The sequence below is a fragment of the Nilaparvata lugens genome, chromosome 11 (assembly GCF_014356525.2).
Source record: "Nilaparvata lugens isolate BPH chromosome 11, ASM1435652v1, whole genome shotgun sequence".
In the NCBI taxonomy this organism is placed as follows: Eukaryota; Metazoa; Arthropoda; class Insecta; order Hemiptera; family Delphacidae; genus Nilaparvata; species Nilaparvata lugens.
This window is the reverse complement of record NC_052514.1, coordinates 10,502,854-10,524,050: the sequence shown is the minus strand read 5'-3', so window position 1 is coordinate 10,524,050 and position 21,197 is coordinate 10,502,854. Positions and strand designations below refer to the sequence as shown.

The 21,197-nt window shown below is 34.9% G+C and overlaps 1 protein-coding gene across 1 annotated transcript in view; it reads right to left on the bottom strand.

The window, feature by feature from the left end:
- Positions 1–13,548: 13,548 nt before the first annotated feature.
- Positions 13,549–21,197, bottom strand: part of LOC120353556 — a 51,101-nt gene continuing 43,452 nt past the window's right edge. The window contains exon 2 of the mRNA XM_039437581.1: positions 13,549–14,335. Within this exon, the coding sequence (XP_039293515.1) occupies positions 13,928–14,290 (363 nt within the window). The 5' untranslated portion in view covers positions 14,291–14,335 and the 3' untranslated portion in view covers positions 13,549–13,927. The remainder of the gene's footprint in view (positions 14,336–21,197) is intronic.

The following is a 21,197-nucleotide window of genomic DNA, read 5'->3' as shown; positions in this document are numbered from 1 at the left end:
GTCGAGAGAATTTGCGTTCATTCTCTCCAGGATAAGAGGATGGAAAAACTTTTCCATTTTCCGCGTGTGACAAGGGTCAATGTTGTTTTTCCGCAGAAAAGCAACAGAATTGGATGAAAGTGGTGGAAAAGAATGAGGGGATTCAGCGGCTTGAGAGGCTCCGACATTCTCGGAAGATGAAAGACTGCAAATGGTCACTTATACTTCTGTGAGATGTTGCTCCAGTTCAAGAGGAACTTACAAAAGTCTGTTTTGCGGAAAAGATGGGAACTATGTTGTCGGAATAGTAGGAACAGAAATTCTATAATTTTATTCTGGTATTGAATAAGCCGTGAGTTCACCTGAAACAATCAAAAACGTTACAAACTGCGCCAACTCTTTAAGAAAGTGTATGTAGTATTTTAATCTTCAAGTATTTTAACCTTATAGTTACAAACGTAATGTGAGTGTGAGTATGGAGCAGAGAACTAGAATAGTATCAAAGTATCACATACGTTAATAATTCACAGTTTGCATTGAATAATTGAAATTAAATGAAAAAATTCCTTATTAGGCGAAGTTAGGACTTTTAGGCGGAGTTAGTAATTCAACACGATAAGAAAAAATGTGGATTGAGACTATAATCTTATAAAGTATATATAAAATTATTGAATTATTATCACTCAACAGAAACTATAGTAGGAATTATCAGATTCAAATTCTAAAGAAATATTTAATTCACCACCACATGTGTATCATCATCTTTTTGCATGACAAAATCACTGTAAGGCGAATGGAGACGCGTCGCGACGTGTCATGAGTCTGCTAGATGAGTTAATATCTCTTATGATCATATATAATGATCACACGTGCTAGCTTCGTTTCAATGTAAAGATAATAATATGATCATAAATGATATTAACTCATTTAGCAGACTCACGTCACTTCATGTCACGTGCGTCGCGTCTCAAATTTTCAACAAGCCTTAATTGATTCACATTTTTATTGAGTACTACAACACGAAACGAAAAACAGTAGATTGGGTTGGAAGTAGGAAGTCAATTTCCAATAAGAGAGTGGACTTATTGGTGTAAGACAAGAATGACAGGAACAAGAGTGCATAGAAGAATAGAAGAAGAAGAAGAAGAAGAAGAAGAAGAAGAAGAGAGAGAGGGAAAAGAGAGAGAGCTCTATCATGAAGAACAGAGGAAGTTTGGAGCCTGATAGACGTCAAGTGATAACTTTCTTGATGCAGAAATGCAATTCTCAAGAGTGCATGAAAATGCATGTTCATAAATAATGTTCTTGAATATTTCAGAGACATGTTACTCGCGTAACTGTACACATTGTAAGCTCTTATAAAAACTGTTATCTGGTATGGTTATCATCTAGGATGTCCAGCCCAAGCATATAGTGGGATCTCATCCGTTGAGTGGGGATTTTTTTTCTCTCTGTTCAGTTTAAAACTTCTTCATGAGTAGTCATTAGATCGTCATCATATTAATCACAGATTCTACTTCGAAATTCATAAACTAGAAAGGTAGGAGTTCAAAGGAGTTATTTACTTGGAAGTTAATAAACCAAATAAATGAATCAATTGATTAAAAATTAGGAGTTCTAGAAACTTATTTGTCTTGAATGTATCGTTGAAATCTTCGCACATGGCAAAATCTCTGTAAGTTGAGTAATGCCAGAGACAAAATTCTTATCTTTGATATTGCCTTGACCTTCACCTCTTAACTCAATTTTTTTTGCATTGTAATTCATATTACATGGTTCATTAATTCTGGACCACATTCTGATTTATCTCTGGGTTTTCTTCCAGATAGTAGATAGAGAAATGCTAATATAGATTTCTCGGAACTCTTTTCCTCATCATCACCACAAAATCAATGACTTTGATCTGAATTTCAAATGTAAATGAGCCAGAAAATATTCTCGAATCAAAGAAGAGAATATTATCATCCTCCTTTGTCATTGTAACTGGGTGATTTGAAAGGGAGAGTATTCGTAGAAAAGATGTCAAGAAGTGAATGAAAAAAATCTCTCTCAGCACTCCTTGTAGGTCGATCACAAGCCTCCATTAATTTTTTCCAAGAACTCATCTCAGGTGGTTCCATGGAGCATTTCTTAATGCTCAGGTCCATTTGTTGTAACCTGTCTCATCGTATAACTCTTTCCTTTGTCGTGTTTCCTTTCTGTAGAGAGTAATGTTTACTCTCCAGTGTTTCCTTGCCACTTCCGAATACCTAAAGAGCTACAGTATTTTTCTGAAGATTAGCTTATCTAAAGGAATCCACTTTCCCAAAAAAAGCTTCCCTACTCGTTTTCTTGTCTCACATTTCCTTAAACTCTCTTTTCACTTCCAGAAATCATAAATGTATTTGTACTCAATTTGTACTCGCAGAAAAAAAAAAATAACTTATGTAATCATTTACTGTGTAAAACTCATGTTGTCAATCATTTTAAATTTCGCAAATAAAAACATAATTTGCAATAATTAACAGGACATTTGTCTGCTTTGGTTGAATTTTTGTATTTAATTTCATCATATATTTTGTGAAGTGTGACAGTAGTAGATCTGTATATCTAGCTGTTGTACCTGTAGATTATGATGACTATCATAATTTGTTACTAAAAGAAAATCTTGAAATTAATGTGTCAACAAAAATCTCGGACGAAAATACCATCCTTCAATTGAAAATTTAGATAAAGGTGAAGAATTTGAAAAAAAAAAATCAAATTTTTGGCTAAGTTTCCAAAATATCAATGATTCAAATTTTAATTTGGCTCAACGTTTCTCCAGCTCTCCAAAACTGATACTTCGAAACTTCATCAATCACTACGGTTTAATTGAAACTGTACACCATTCATGCAGTTATAAACAAAATAAAATAGAAAAAGATACTATTTCCATGTTAATTCATAAAATGAATTGTTCTGGAATACTGAAATAAGAATAGTGAATAATATCGATTACAAAACTATTTATAATTTTGAGAAATATTTATTTGATCAGTTGAATATTCCGAGCTAGTTACAAAGAACGCAATGAAAAAATAACAGTAGAAGAGATATTTTTAAAATATGTGTGAAGAGCTCCAGCATATCATCTTGGCATATTTATCTCACATTCTACATCTTGACACTCTTACATTACGCAAAATTTATTCGAATTCAAAGCAAAAGTTGCCAAAATAAAATTCTATTCTTGAAAAAATCAGAGCTTGAGAAAAATTTGACAGCATAAAAAAACCCGAAAAATTTAAACGTCAGCTTTGAACAACATTATATTCTGCAAAATTAGAGAGCCGAGAAGGCGCCATCCTGAATTATCGCTAGCTTTGATAAGAGAGTACCAAGCTATTTTAGTCGTAGGATATCCTTGTCCTCCAAGACGACTATATTAAAGTGCTAAATACTCCTTTTTCACCTCTCTCAGGCACTAGATCGTGTTCCAAAACAATAATACACTCACTTTTGTTATCTCCGACTGTTGCCAAGTTGTTTTTGTACTTCTGTCTGACTGTCTTCTCATAATTAACGTCTCAGTAGAATTCTGCACTGTGCTGAATTATTTTCCAACCTACAACTAGAGAGAATAGAATAAGAATTCAGATTCTAGTTTAGCCCGGAGTTTGAAATAGAATACAACGGTGTATGAAATGCCCCATTAAAATTTGTCAGGACTGAGCAAACGAATTGTTTTTGGAGCTTGAATATTTATTATGTTCTCTAATATTCCTATCCATTACAATTTAGCTCTCCAATACCGTATCTTCATTTCTTAATATTTTGTTTCACATGTTTCACTATCTCCTAGAAGATTAATTTAACGGTTATCACCTCCAGTCTATGTTTTGTAGATTTGAAATATAAGTGTATGGTTCACTTGTCACACACTTTTTACAGTCTTCTAGCTTTTTGTTTTGTAGAAAATCTATTCAACGGTTATCTCCGGACTGTATTGCGTGGATTTCAAATATTGGTGCATGATCTATAATCTCGAAAGTTTATAAAATAATAATTTGTTGAATGACTGATATCAAAAAAGTATTACAGATTAGATTTCAGGAGCTAGCTACTGTAGCATTTATTCTATTCATGAAGCTTGTTATCAAACTAATTGGTAAATATACAATATTTCTCAGATAGAAAGAATAAAAAAACTCTAGGCTATCATATCTAATAGGAACTACATCTATACTAGCTATTGCTTCTAATTTTTCGAAGAATGGTTAGATTCAATGGTTATAAGATCAAAAGTGTTGTTGAAAGCTTGGTATTTTTAAGAGAATTGATAAATTCGTGAACTTAATGATGAGGAATAATATTATTATGGAAGAAGGATTTAGAAATGTTATATACCACATTGTTGGAGAGAAACACAATGATCTAACAAGTTTAGAATCTGGCTTTTCATACAAACATTTTCCTCGTCAATTAGTAGTTCAAATTAATTATTATATTATTGGCAATAATAAATCATCCATCATATTATACAATGAAAAAGATACAATCATTAAATCCAGTCCTAAAACCTAAATCTTTGATTGCTTCAAACCCAGAGGTTTCGTGATTTTTAACAAATAGATGGTGGAAGAGGAGATCTTGGCCTAAAGAGCTGCACAATAATAGCAATTAATTTGAGTGGATGGCCAATTTAATTCTGGTTTCAGCTGATTGAACCAAATGACAATACTTCTGCTCAGAACTGAAGAGATAAATGCCAAATATTTATTCAGACCGATTTTATGGCCAGAGAAAATGGCCAATATCAGTATCAGTTAGAGGTTGTAAAATGGCCTAGTTTATGACTTTTTGCTTTGACAGTTGTGATCCGCGGCCATTAAAATTGACTGATATACGACCGAAATGATCCGAATCGTCAGTTTATCCGATTTTTCGGATCTTTACGAGATCATTGGTTCCTGTCTTTTGGAGTTTTACGAGTTGAATCTTCTTATAAGTTATATGGACGGAGCGACATGATCATAACTTAACTTTTAGAGGCACTGAGTTAGTTGATGCGATTAGCTGTGCAAACAGTATAAGTAATTTCCTTTGTTGGACTTGCTTCTTCGCTGCTTTTCAATTTCTTCCCCCAAATAGTTCCGCTTTCCCACCATTCAATCGTCTATCTCACTCTTTCTCACTATCATCTTCTCTTCTTCCTCCTTCACGATCACTATTTTTCTACTCCTCCATCTATCTCTTCTCTCTGAGTGAGTGGGAACACAATATTGTTGCACGGGGAGCTCTTGTGTACAAAACAACATCCCATTTCTTCCCAGACTTCATCAAGTTCTCATTGAGACAATCTCTCATACTTTTACTACTCATTGTTAGATCGATTTAATATCGCTATTAAAATAATTGTTCTACAATATTCCACTACTTGGTGAGTTTGATGAAGATAACAAAGTAGATGCCCCCTAACTTGAAAAAGAAGGATGAAAACGTTGCAGCACGGATCTTTCCTATTCTGTTTACTTAGTATATGGTAGCATCTACTGCATTTCGAATAATTCAGAATCGGACATCAAAGATTAATTAATTGAATGAAAAAAACTAAGAAATCGACAAAAAACAACTATAAGTCACATTCAATATGAATAATTACCACAATATCAACTTCTCAACTACACAAAAAGATTAATTAATTACTAAATGAAGTTATTCAATCCATAAAATGGTCTCATTCCACACATTATTATGAGTACCCATTAGATTTTCATTAGTGATTTTTCAATCAACAATCTTTTATTCGTATAGTAGTGAATAATGTTCAGCAGCTCAGATCTAACCTAGTCTATGTTTACTTAAGTTAGTATTTTATAGGAGCATCTATTACACTTTCAATAATTCAGAATCAGACATACGAGATTTATTATTGAATAAAGTTATTCTATCTATAAAATTCCACTGATTCTCATTCCACCAATTATTATGAGTACCTATTACATTTTCATTGGTAATTTCTTAATCATCAATCTTTCAATCGTAAAGTAGTGAATAATGTTTTGTGGATTTCAATTAATTCATAGAATATTACAGACATACATTCTAGTTATAACCACAATTCAAATTGGAACCATTATCCCGTGAAATAAATAAATCATTCATCACCCTTTCAAGCTGTTGAATTCTTTCTTATGTAAAAGTTAGGTACCTGAATCTTGAATATTTCATTTTCAATTAAAATGGAATAGATGGAATTGAATAGAGAATGCATTTATACAAATTCTAATCAATATATAATATAACAGCTAGATTGATCTATGTTTCTCTATAATTGTGGAAAGAGTTGATACAGCAGTACTGTCATTGGAGAACTTGAGAAGAATATAAAGAGTTTATATATTCCATTTTAATTATCAATTAACGAAAATCCTGAATAAATGCTGCAAATCTCCCCGAAGACCTCTGCTACTGCAGACATTGACAACAGGGTTAACAGCTAGAATTTCCATCTAGCTGTTAACCCTGTTGTCAATGTCTGCAGTAGCAGAGGTCTTCGGGGTGATTTGCAGCATTTATTCAGGATTTTCGTTAATTGATAATTGAAATGGAATATATAAACTCTTTATATTCTTCTCATGTTCTCCAATGACAGTAGTCAACTCTTTCAACTCTTTCCACAATTATAGAGAAACATAGATCAATCTGAGCCTATATTGAAGGAAAGTATATTAGCTTACACGATTGAAGTAATTCGATTCAGTTTCGAGCATATAAAAATATCAGTTATAACGAAAAAATATATTCTCTCAATATAAGCATGCAATATTTTTCAGAGTAGGTAAAACCAGGTCAAGTTTAGATGTAGTAAAGATGTCACTTAACTTACTAAAAAAGGTATCACAGTAACGACAATTAGCTGAATAACTTCGAATCTAGCACGGTTAATAATTTTTGAAAACAATAAAAACCCGATGAATAATTAAAAAAAAACTTCAAATTTCAATACTCAAGTCCTTGCATGAACGTGTGTGTCATAAATAGAACATAGAGTGAAGTCATACGATCGACTGAGCACTGGATGAATTCAATTACTTTACGCCCTTGGTGAATGTAACATCATTAACGATGCTTTCTAGGGCATGGAGAGCACATTAGTTTTACCTTTCATCCATTACTCTATCACGCACCTTTCTTCCCTTTCAGCTTGTCCTGTCCCTTCCTCACCTCATTCCTACCACTTTCAACTCTTACTCAACTCTCTCACACCTACTCAGAGTCACACTCACAAAACACCCCCTGATAGAGTTACAAATTGAGGTTTCATTCACGCGTTTTGAGACCACGAATTGTTTCCCGCAACAACTCCGAAACAAATCCAGAAAATTAGATAAAATTCACGAAGAAATCACTTACTGAAATGTATAATCATTTGACGAGCATAACCTCAACATCATCCGTCTCATTAGTCAAGCCTGGAGATTATGTGAGCATTACCTTCAGGCAAAAAATAGCATTCTATGTTCACTTTTGAATTCTCACTTGTGAATACTCACCAATTCACACTTGAAAAGGCTCTTGAAGAGTTGAAACTAGTTGTGTTGTGATAAAATGAAAGGGTAAATGATCTATTCTATTGGTTTTCGATAATTCTATCTACTATACTTTGAAATACCAAGCATAAAGCACTTACACCATATTATTTTTCAAGTACAACAGGTGAGACAAAAACACCGGCAAAAGGAAGATCTCTTGTGCGCCAGTGTCAGTCATAAAATCAGCTTGAAATCAATCTAAGTATTATCATAACTCAAATTTAGCCTCCCATTAAGTCAAAAACTGTTGAAAATTGGAGTTTTCTCCTATTGGTAAATCCTATGACACTTGCAGTCAAGATCGTTTGCTTGCGAACTGAATCGTTAAAATATAGGCCTACTGTATTTTTATTATTTATTTGAATCTAGAAGAAATTCCAATATAGTCTGATTATTTCATTAGGAGTCCACCATGGAGTAAGAGAACAGCAGAGTTCTTCTTCTTTCACGGTCCCGTACTCCTGAATTATACTTGGTTTTCTCTACATTCAAACTTTTCATAATCATGAACGTTCATGAAATACTGTTTGAGAAACTTACAAGATTGAATCACCTTGGTTTAGAATCCTCTCCGTTCGGAAAGGAATTCAATAGGAACTGCAAACCAGTTCTAAAGATCCACTGGAGACTAGTGCATTGGAATTCATGAACGACAAGAAGAAAAACTTGAAATATTCCCTTCTTCAACATAAACGCATTACAATCTTTTGAAGACTCAGTGCAAAATATTCTGGATGACTCACGGTGGGAGTATCAAAGGCTCAAAGTGAAATGCTTTGAGGTTAGATTTACGCCAGGTGTATTTTCTTTGAGAGACCAATTCAATGCTAGGATTCTTGGCAATGCTGGGTGAGCCAAGTCAAGCATTCGTTTCTGCTTCGGATTGAATAAGTTAAAGGGTACAGACCGAGTCCCTGAAGTACGCGGCGTTGGTAACCCTGCAACTTATTTCCCGCACGTCTGGAAGCACGTTGGCAACATTGTAACAGTTTTCCCGCGCGCGCGATCCGTCTCGCCGCTCAAAGGAGCCGACATTTCCCGTTCACGCGTCATTTGATTTCTTCTCGATTCGGTCACGTGGGCTCCATTGCTGCAAAGAATTCCATCGTCTGTCGCCAGAGAAGCGTTGGATATTATTCGACATGAAACTTTCGCCGCCGATTGAAGATGTTGAAAAGCTAGCAAGTGATGCTTTGTCGTTTGCTCGATGATGGAAGACATCCACTCCATATATGAAAAGGCGGGAAAATTCATGGTTGACTTGTTCAGTAAGTTCCAGCTCTTTGAGGCACATGACAAAAGAGGAAGGCACATGTCACGTTTTTTCACGTGACTTCAGTCACAATGAATAATTTCTCGAATTTTTGTAACTATAAAGTAAGTAAAGGACTAGAATACCAGAGTACAAATGATAGTCTATTCAATAATCAGATAATTGGATATTACTCCATCACCATTAGGTTTTGAAAACAAATCATGGATAGTGATTTTTTCTCACTATTAATTCATTTTGTAGTTACCATTCCAAACCTGCATTCATAAACACTGCTTGAGTCACAAAGAGTCAATCAGCTTCTGAAAACTCATAAACTTGACGCATCTCATGAGAAATTCCTTGTTTTGATAGTTGTTTGGGAACATTGTTCATTCAAATGTTATTTATTATGATAAAATACTAGAAAACATGAGAATTTCAACTAAGGCTTCTCGTGAATGACATGAGACTATTGTCAGATCATTGACTATTGACTATTGTCAATAAATGTTGTGAACAATATGAGACTATTGACTATTGTCAATTTATTGTTAGTTAATTTGTCATCTCATTTAAGTTGATCATCATGAACGTAATTAATTTTTGAATTGTAGATGAGATGAGGAAGATGTGATGTGTAATGGAAGATTATGGATAGGAAAGAATAATTCAGGAATTCATGGAGAGCTGAATCAGTCAAGGAAAAGTATAGCTTTCACTTGATGAATGTCAAGTTCTCCAGAAATATAATTTGTATTATAAGCCCATACATTTTAGAAATTTCACCTTTTCATCTTGTCATCTATCTATGCTTGTAAAATCTCTACCAAATAAAACATAAAATTCCATTTTTCATTCAATTGGATTATTAATATTACAAACAATTTACATTATTTGCCATAGATTCAGAGAACTGGGATACTTTCAAGCCGAAATCAATACTCCTGCTTCAGACTCTCAATCGAAATTCAGTTGCATAGGTCACTTCACATTTGTGAGAGGCAGTGTAAAGCTCTAATGCCAGTACTCGGCCAGACGGCTGTATAAGTTGGCCGTTGAAAGGCCATTGAAAACGCTCTCGGCGATTAGATTTAATGATTATGACAAAAGTTTCCGAACAAAGGCAATATAGTGTTAGGTGGAGATCGGTTCGAGAACAATTCTCAGCCTCTTGTTCTTTCAAAACTTGAGGACTTGTGTTGGAAAGTTATGACTAGATGGCTATTGAACAGTGGGGACTGTGAGGAACTTACTGGATAAAAACGTGTATGATCAATTCAATTACATAAAATTCCTTAGAGAGGTCTATGAGATGGAACCTAATGGTTTCCAAAATTGTTGTTGAGAATTAAGTATACCTAGTAATAATTTTCCAGACTGAAGATTTTTATTATTGAATTCATGTTTTAAACATACTTCCGTTTTTTCTTTGACATAAACTCAATCATAAACACTATCTTATAAGTTTCTTCTATTAAAATCATAGAAAAAAGCTATCAATCTTTACAGCTATCTAGACAGTTGCTATCTTTTCTCTATGGTAATAGCCTTACTGATAGATTGAAAGGTATATTTGAAGTTTCTATTAATCTGAGATGTCTATGTCTATATCACTAGAAACTGTAGATGAATAGGCTTAGTTGTACTTATAAATGCCGCAATAACTTGTAGTTGGATAACACTTAATATTGTTAGTGTAAATATTGTTAGTGTAGATGAAGAACTATGACTTTCATAATTCTGTGACAATATGATGATATGATACATTGTGGAAAACAATCTAAAACGTAAGAAAAGGAAGTTAAATACTTCATCAATTATTCAGTTTGATGCCTTTGACAATATGATGAATATGATGTTAGCATTGTAGAAAACCATCTAAAACGTGAAAAAAATGAAGTTAAATACTTCATCAATTCAGTTTGATGTCTTCAACAATATGATGTTAGCATTGTGGAAAACCATCTAAAACGTGAGAGAAGAAAGTTGAATACTTCATCAATTCAGTTTGTGAAATGGTGCGTACAGACATGGAGTGAAGATACTGTTCATATTGATATTTGATACTTGTATCAGTTGTCTCTGGTACAAACTTACGCACCACAAACACACGCATTTCACTCTACATCAGGTGATTCTATTTTTATTATAACTGTATTTGTACAGGAACAGTGAGATACAGACTGATAATTATAATAAGCAATATCGGGGACCGAGCTTCGCTCTGGAGTACAAAAGCATAGAAAATGTATTACAGAAGAAGAAATTATAATAACATTTATACAGAAATTTTCTATCTAATCACAGTAAATTGAGATTAATTCCCAGAGGAATGCAAAAATTTCTCTCACAAAGGCCCAATTGCACAAAAGCCGGTTGAATTTTAATCCTGATTAACGTCACGTGAACCAAATCAGAGAAGACTATTCCAAAAAGATGGAACTACTGGAATTAATCAGGATTCGAAATAACCCCGCTTTTTTGCAACCGGCACTAAGTACCTGATTGAATGATTACTAAATATCAACAGCTGAGTCATAATTTTGACATAGTCCCACACACATGAACTCGCTCATTCACTTCCATCACCAACAGACGACGAAATAGTATTTATCAGCTGTTTTTCCAAGGATGAATAATAATTATCCTTTTAATGTCCTTCAGTGAGTTTTCCCAGGGATGAGATCTGGTGCAATCGAATTTTTAGATTATAAACCTTCTATGGTCTGAATTTCGTGAGAATCGTTAGAGCCGTTTTCGAGATCCGGTTAAAATCAAACATAATAAACATCTAAACATTTGAACATCTAAACATATAAACAGAAGTTGCTCGTTTAATATCATAGGATGTCATCATCTGATGGAAGTAAAATACGTGTGCTCGTGGCGCATAAGATTGTACGCACCTCAAACACGAGAATTCAATGCTCTCTCACAATGAATTTCTAGAACGCGGACTGAATACGACTTCCACTGACAGAATTTTGCCTCTCCTTTTGATAGAGAGAACTGTATCAAGAATTTAGTCCCAATTTGAACAGCGTCAAGTTTGTTCCGTCAGAAGTTTCTAGATCCTCCTTAGCGTGAGCTCCTCCCAATTAGTACAGTGATACTAATAATAATTTCCCTTGTTTCGGGAGCCACCACCGAAATTCCCGTTTATAAGCCTTGTTCAAGTGTTGAACAAACTTCAACGCGTCACTAATTTGATAACAAGAGGTCTACACCAACAACTATAAGTGCCATAATGATGGTATAATAAACAGGCTAGAAACTATACAGACAGTCATGTACCTACAGCATCAGTACTCTCCAGCTCATATAGGTACTATATAGAACTGCTGAAGATATTAGTTAATAATGTATTGTCATATTGAAGTTGTGTACCTGTAGTATATATGGAAATGTTGGAGATATTAGTTAATTTCCATACTATAGCTATGTACCTACAGCATCATTACCAGCCCATATACTATATGGAACTGCTGGAGAAATTAGTTAATTTCCATATTATTATACTGTCGAATGTTGTAATTGTCACAAAGCACATAACTACCTCAACTTTGTGAACATTGTCAAAGGCCAGAATTAGGCTACATCCCACCTGTTAAATGTCTACAAAGAGAGATGTCATGCGTGAATTATGCAGCTTTCATTTGAGAGGGCTATTTACGTCTAGTCAGTTTGATTAGAGCGCTGGTGGAATTTGAAATGTGTCACTTGTAACTCAATTCTTGGAAGTTGAATGTTGAGTTGAGCTTCCAATTTTAACATTCTCATCAAAACAACATGAGGTCAATTGATGTTGTTCTGTCTACGTTGAATATGAATATCAACTTTGACTGCTATGCGCGTGTGAATGGAGTATTTCATCAATTATTTACTTTTTCTTCCATCAATGTCTAATTTCTCCTTATTGTAATGTCGCTGGATCGATTCAATGACTAGTTTAGCGAGAGTTTTGAATGACTAGTTATTTGAATGTCGCATATTTTATCATAATGAGCTAACATTCTCTCACTGTATTTTCGACTACTCTGATGTGATAAAGATAAGTAAAACTCATTGACCGAGCGAAGTGAGGTCTTAGATTCAAGTCGTCAGTTTTGCATTCTTATTTATGTTTTTATGTTTATATTAATATGTTCCGCATTTACGGCGAAACGCAGCAATAGATTTCCATGATATAATTATTATTCAACGAAAATCCTAAATAAATGCTGTAAATCACCCCGAAGACTTCTGCTACTGCAGACATTGACAACAGGGTTAACAGCTAAATGGAAATTCGATGAGAACTACTATCCAAAAATTAGTTGCCAGCCCGGGAATCGAACCCGGTACCTCCAAAGTGCTAGTCAGGAATGCTTACCCTTACACCAAACTGACAATCTCCGGATAGCAGCGCTCATTTTATACGAAGCCATAGCGGCCAACCAGGTTACAGATGGAATTAAATAGATTTCCATGAAATTTGACAGGTATGTTCCTTTTTGAATTTCGCGTCGACCTATACATGTTTTTTGAAATTTTGCATTTTCAGGATAATACAAAAGGAAAATGAATCTCCTTTAAACGCCAATATTACCGTAGAAATCAGACTTTAGAATTAATTATCAGCTAGTGGACTAATAATACTACCCGTTCAAAAACCTCGAACATCTTGAAAATGTATCTTCCCATCAACGTTAGTAGACAGTAGTTGTCTACTAACTTTGTCTTTCCATAAGCTGAGGCCATGATTCTAGTTTGGAGTTGTTTTCTTTTTTAATCTGATGATTAAAATTGCAACAAATATTATTGAAAAGAAATTGATTTCTAAAATCGTGGAGAGTGAGATATGAAGTTTGTAGGAAATCAGCAATCAGCATTATGGTAGTTTATTTTGTTAATTTCAACACACCGATTTTCCACCAACACGACAACACAGAATGTTCTCTGATGGGTTGATTGGATTGGCGTATCGACGGCAGCCAGACCTGATAACAGCGCTCACACTCATATTCCGGAACGACACGTCACGTACGATAGGACAGAAACAGAAAGCTCTATGTCTATTAATTTTCGAGAAAACATAACAACAGGTCAATGTAACTTTCTAAGCGCGAGGTCTACTGTTCACAGAACTACTCCAATGCTAAATGTGAAAGTTATTGGTGAAAATGAGTAGACAGCCTACCTTTTTGCATCGGAACAACGCAATGATGGTGATGAGGTTGCCGGGTATGCCGACCATCATGAATAGCAGACAGCAGAGGGAGGCAAAGCGTAGCAACGCAGTCGGGTAGCCCTGGAAGAGCGGGATTGCGTCAAGGTCGTCGTAGACAAGTGTCACCGAGTTGTTGTCTTCGCTGAGGATGAACGTGCCGTTGAACACCACCTCCTCACCACTTGCAAGGCCTGCGTGCTCGTTCGTGTGCACGTGCGTGCCCATGCCGGCCAGTTGCAGCACGATGTCGTCCGGGTTCATCACGGATCCGTCGTAGAAGTCACCGTCCATCTTGCGATTGGTGTTTTAGGGCGGTGAGTGCATCAAGTGTGGAAACTGGAACAGAGAATGGAAAGGGGTTTATTAGTTTGGTTTTTTGCTATTGAATGATTTAGGGGCGATTGCTGAGATCGGGTCTGGCTAATCCCGGCGCAACGTTGGTCTAGCGCAAATTTGGTCTCGGCTAAAAAAATCGGTTTGCTGAGATCGAGTTTAGCCGCCGGTCATCTCTTGGTCGAGAGCAACTTTGATCCGCGGGTTTAGCCAGACCGACGCTCAAGTTTAGCCAGACCGAGGAGCAACTGGAGGAATCCACGGGGTATTATTGTCGCAATGTTGGCAACAGCCATCTCGAATGCTACTTTGGCTCTCACACGCTGTCTTTGCGTATATAACCTCTATTATGATTATAATCTTACAATAAGTTATCCTGGTTAAGTGTTGTTACATTCGTAATTTGTAAAGCTTTTTTGCATTTTGTTTTTGGCAAATAAATTCATTCATTTTAGCAAAATAAATTTATGGCGGTGAGTTCATTAAGTATGGCAGACTGCAACGGAGAATGTGAGGGGAGATGATAAGTTTGATTCTTTTCTAATTTAAGTTTTCATATCATCAACCATATAGCTAGCATCATCTCACAAGAAGTTATTATTCAGTTTCAAGAAATGTAACATTCATAATCTTACAATACTTTATCCAGTTATAAGTGATGTCACATTCGTAATTTATGGCAGTGAGCTCATTAAGTATGGCAGACTGCAACGGAGAATGTAAAGGTAGATTAGTTTGATTCTTTTCTTATAAGAGTTGTCATGTCATCAATCATAATAGTCTAGCTATATCAACATTTCACTAGAAGTTATAATTCAGTTTCAAGAGATTTGCCATTCGTAAAATATCCGTTATAAGAGTATACAAAAAAGGTATCACAATACCAAGAATGTAAAGAAGTGAGAAGGTATAACCAGAAAAGTAGGGTATGGAAAGCTATAAAACAAAGGGTATTACACATTACATAGTGTATTGATATCTATCGATTATTTGTTTGATTGATTATCACAAATTTGAATTAATGAGTAGTCATTACAGAGGTGGCATGAAAGTTATTGAAAAGTTATATAGATTGCTTGTACGAAACAAGCTATTCTTTTCTGTAGATTGTCCACAACTGGAATTATTGAAAATGTTCAATCATTGGATGCTGATAAAGATGTTGATGCAATAAGCGTCAATTGATAAGCACCAGCAATATTATGGTTGTACAGGTAGATTATATTTTTTCAAAACTTTACTGAGAAAATGACGAGATAATAACAAGTTGAAGCCAGTAATGTCTATTTGGAGGACTGATTTTAGGATTTCATTTTTCATTTTGAGGATTGATGAACTTGAAACTATTTTTGTAAATTATATATATGTCATTTCTTCAGTTATGTACAAGTCATGATCTATGTATTTTAATATTGTATTCATTCATACAACCTCGTTTATGATATGATGGAACTCAGTATCATTTCGATGCGAGCAGGTTCATGGCTATTAATTCATTTCATTATATTATTCCAAACATAACCTGAGTATATCACAGTCCAATGCAGCTTAATTCGTATTTTATCTACATATATATAACTAACTAGATCAATCACAAACATAATTACAAAAATTTATCAATTGATGAGAGACATCTTCTTCTTCCTGTTCCTTCTCCTATCGGAGGTTGGATATCATCAATGCTATTTTCACGTCACTAATTGCAGCCCGGAAAAACTCTTTTGAGTTGCAGCCATACTAATTTCTCAAATTACATAGCCAGGACAATCTTCTACGTCCCACACTTGTTCTTCCCCTGATCTTCCCCTGCATGATAAGCCTTAACAGTTCATACTTCTCACCTCTCATCAATGTCCCAAATATCCCAATTTCCCTCTTTTTATCGCTGAAATGAAAAAGACATACAGCACAATTCAAACATGTGCATCCGACATTAAACAACTTTCTACAAACACGTGGAAACTCATAACCGCATTCATGACCAATTCAACAACTAAATTCTACTGCAACGCTCCGAATTCGAATAAACTTCAAGCCTGATACACAATAATTTTCAGCGAAATGTTGCAAATTCTACATACAACTCTATTTCTAGTACTAGCGTGTGAAATTTATTGCAGAAGATGCTATCTTTGCCAATATAAATCACCAACGTGTTACAGCAAATGACATCTATTAGCTGAGTTTTGATTGCGTATCAGCAATTATGCATTTCAACTGCACGATAAACTCGGAAACAAAATAGAATTGAGCAGTTTCCCAAATATTCAACGAGGAAACATTTGGTCAACAATCTATTTGATGGTTTGAGGTCTTTGTTGAAATTCACTCGGGGTATGAGTGAGAGTGAGATGAAAGGAATTATCAGAGAGAGAAATGTTATCAAAGTTTACAAAACATGCATGAATTCATTTCACGATGATGAATGAATCAAGAATTAAAATTTACGAATTATGAATCACAAAATATGGATCAACGTTTAGTAAAGGAAGGGAATAGATTCCCATAAAAGGAGAGAGGATGAACTAAAAGTTATCCGTATTTCGTGAATTCTCTGTTTAATGAGTGAAATGTTTCCCTCGTAGCATTTGCAAATGTTTGAATGAGGTTTGAATTAATGTAGAAGTTCAGATGAGAACCAAACACAAAGCACAAAGCATGCCTGTCGGCTGTTGTAGGTATATATTACAGAGCTTCAAATGGTCTACATAATAAAATTCATAAGGCCTACTATCACTATCAGAAATACAATAAATTCTACTCGTTTTTAATGAGTCCTTGAAATGAATCCTGAGTTTGTATTGCCATAGAATCAGCACACAGGGATGCTCTCTCTATGGTATCAGTTTGCTGTATTAAGTAGAAATATATCACTGAAACTACATAGAGGTCTACCTAGCTAACTTCCCTACCTAGTAGCCTCATTGAGTTCAATACCTATGAAATCATCCACCTATGAAATTCAACAACTTCCACAAAACTATTGACATGAAATTCGATGAGCTTAAGTGAAAATTTGATGTACTTAATTTAGTACATTATATTCTGGATTCCACATTGAATCAAAGAACATCTCTCAATGAAATCCCATTCAAACTGATTATGCGTTTCTATTATCCAATATAGAATTAAATTATCGTTTTATATCACTTTTATATACCCATATTCTCTTCACAAAAAAATTATTCTCTCATATTTTTATAATATCTACTCTACAAAGAAATACAAGGTAACGATAGTAATAATAACTCAAAAGACATAATTGTTCTTTCAAACGAGAGAATTGATGAGTGGCGCAATTAATAATATTTTATGCAAAATTAAATAATACTCATCCATCATCTCTTCAACTTCACCACTCTCTACTTTCTATACTCGCTCTCTCTTTCTTTCTCTCATTCTCTTTTTCTCTCCTTGGTAGAGAGTTAGTGGGAAGGATATTTTTAATATTCTTTCAGAAGAATTGACATTGATATGTCCAAAGCTCCGCCAATTTATGTAGATGCATAACAATATTATCACAAATTGCTTTTTTCATATCATATACAGCTCAATAATTATTTTCTTAGTTTATATTTTGTAAATTCATCTATAATTTTGCTGTATTGTAAGCTATTGTATATGAGTGTATAAGCCAGTATATATTGTAATCTACATAAATAAAGTACTCAATCAATCTCTCTCTCTCTCTCTCTCTCTCTCTCTCTCTCTCTCTCTCTTCTCTCTCTCTCTCTCTCTCTCTCTCTCTCTCTTAACAACAAGTAACAATTGAAGAATAAAGTCTGTCTATCTATCTCTCTCTCTGACTCTTTCTCTCTACACTCATCTCTTATCAACTTCTAAAATACAAACGGCTACAGGTTTGTGTTGAGTGTCAAGAAGGTAACTTGGGAAACTCAAGAATAATCAAGAAAACTTATCACTCATATAACTTGCTGTGAGCTTTTCCTTAGGATCAATCATGCAGGGGATAAAGTCTTCCAGCAGGCTAGTGAAAGAAACAGCTCATAAATTATCCAGAAGTAGGCCTGACAGCCCTGTCTGAGAGGTGGAACTGCTTTTCCCTTTTAGCAACATTCCCGCCATGGGAGAGCGAGCATGCAACTTGGCAGCAGATAACGTTTTTTCCATTCGAAAGAAGCGTTTAAGCCGTGATTAGGCGACGTGATGAGGGGGTCACAATGGGTCACGGAGGAAGGGTGGGTCACGGCTGGGTCACAAATAAATTTGAAAGAAGCCACGCTACCACCTCGAGATAAGAACTCGCATTTTGCGACACTTTACTGCGAATACTTCCGATCTTATTCTATTCTCACCTCTAATCTGCGCTCGCCACGCCGTTTTTGATCTCCTTTATTTTCCTCTCCTCCACTTCAATCAGCTTTGCATTACGTGACAACGACTGTATCACTCCGAAAACTCCTACAAATTCACGTATTTTTCATAATTTTGCAATTTGAAAAAATTGGATCACAGAATTACCTTCCGCTCTTATCCAAAACTGAATTGAGTAACTGAATAATTCATACCCTTGATTATGAATGCTCATACTCTTAGGATTCCATTGCTTCCCGGAGGAATCATTAGGACTCATCCAGTTATCTTGATAGAGCTTCAAAGAGTCAATTTTCATCCACTTTTTTCCATTATTTCTCAAATCTCGAGAGGGTAATCCTATTTACCTGCTACAGTGTGGTTATACCTTAGACCAGTTATAGAATAGACACGCTGGGAAGTCTAGCCTCTGAAGTCAACATCTACTGCCATATCGCCCCATCGTGACGTCAGCATCGGATAGAAAACTTCTATAGTGAGGTCCACGTTATAATGACAGTATTTGATCAACTTTGGTTTTGCTATCCTTGTCTATCATTCAATTAAGCCGGTGGTACTATCCTTTTCTAGGTCCACAACGATGCCAATTATGTTTTTGACAGTGTAGAAATATAATTAATTAATACAGAGAATCGGCATCGCTATTCTTCTATCTTTATCCACTACCATTAAAGCGTTGACCTCACTATAGATTGTGTCTATTTCAGAAGGAAGTAAATTATTTTTAATGAAAATGGTAAACTCCCGTTTCGCTACCGCTGAAATAGACACAATCTGCTATGGAAAACAAACTCTACAGAAAAGTTTTCTATCCGATGCTGACGTCACGATGGGGCGATATGGCAGTGTTGGCTTCATCGACTCTCAGTTTGAATATACAATGGGACGTGTCTATTCTATAACTGGTCTAAGGGTTATACCAATGGTGCGTTGAAGAGTTAACTCTCATTAATTTTGTTTGCATTTCTCTCGAATTTTCACTTGCCACAGTCCATTTTCCAAATGATTTTTGTGTGTTTTGAATTGTAAATTAAGTGTGTAATTGATAAATGTTAAGTGACAAATAACCTAGCAGCATTTGGACTGTTGCATAAATTAGAATTGGAACCGTTTCGGGCTTATAAGCCTGTGTTACTTTTCTGTAAGTTGTGTAATATTCTGAATGATTAAATATATAGATAAATAGTCCATTTTCAGTTATCTATTCCATAATATAACCTGGATTTTAATTAGTGGGTTGATTCCAAAACTGATGTTCAATAATACAGATAATCGGAAATAAATTTTATGAAATAATTGTAGAATAAATTTTATGAATGATTAATATGTTGTTCGATCTGTGGGCATTCAATGTATGACTGAATTTGTCAACCCCTTACAATATGTGGGTCCACTTCTCAAAAAAGTCTAAAAAAGGCTTTTGTACAGCATTACAAGCAGTACTACCATATTCTCCACTTTGTAAATTTATGTCATTGAACTGTTTCCATTTCCTTTCTTTTTCACAACATTTCAATTTTCATAATCAAAATCAATGTATTTCATTATTTTGGTGGATATTCTGGAGAAAAATCACAGTATAAGATGAATTTCGTTACAAAGCTCATTGTATTTCATCAGCAAGGGAGAATAATAACTCTCTCACAACTCAAAAATTTAGAAATATAAAAATTTTTCAAAAATAAGCTGAATAATGAAGCAGGATGACAACATTTTCCACAGTGATTCCCAGTTCTGGAGAATAGACTGTGTCAAGGAAATTGAAAAATCAATGAGGAAAGAGACACGACGTCTGAATAGAAAAGTGAGAAAAACTTCAGGCACAGAAAAATAAAAGACTCGCCAGATAATGTTCACTTACTTGGACTCCTACCAGAGACACCTTGCTTGGCCAGAGGGACGCTATCTCTACAAATGTTATTTTAAACGAACGAAAACAATATTTTCGAATGGAAAACTTTCCGTATAAAAAGTTTGGGATTGGAAACACTATGATCGTTCACTTGAATACGTTCGAATGGTAATTGAAAAAGTTGGAGCTATACATTATCCCAAACTTCAACTTCTCTTTGTGAGGATACTGGGACGATTAAGGAGAAACCCTGCTCACTCCTCCTCACTATTGATAGGATGAACTCCTTCAGCTGATAAAGGATTCAATTTTGCTGCAGCCTTCAAGCTGCAGATTGGGACAGAAGATATTCTATAAGTCTCTTATGAGCTTGCTCTAAAGAAGAATTGAGAGGAGGCTAGCATGAACTATAAACAAAGATATCGTATTTGCGAATCATGGGGGATGAATGGTTAATGTAGTTTGACACGTTTCTTGTGAGCGGAGAACTCAATATTGTAAATCCTACATTACTATTCAACTCTTCAACAGACAAAAGAGTTTCTCAGATGTGTCATATATTAGATGTTCAAGTGTATGAAATTGGATCATTAAATCATTATAGAACATCACCTAGAAATTTATGTTTGATTAAGGTAGGGAGGTGAGGTTTTGGCTTTCAAATGGTAATAGAATGTT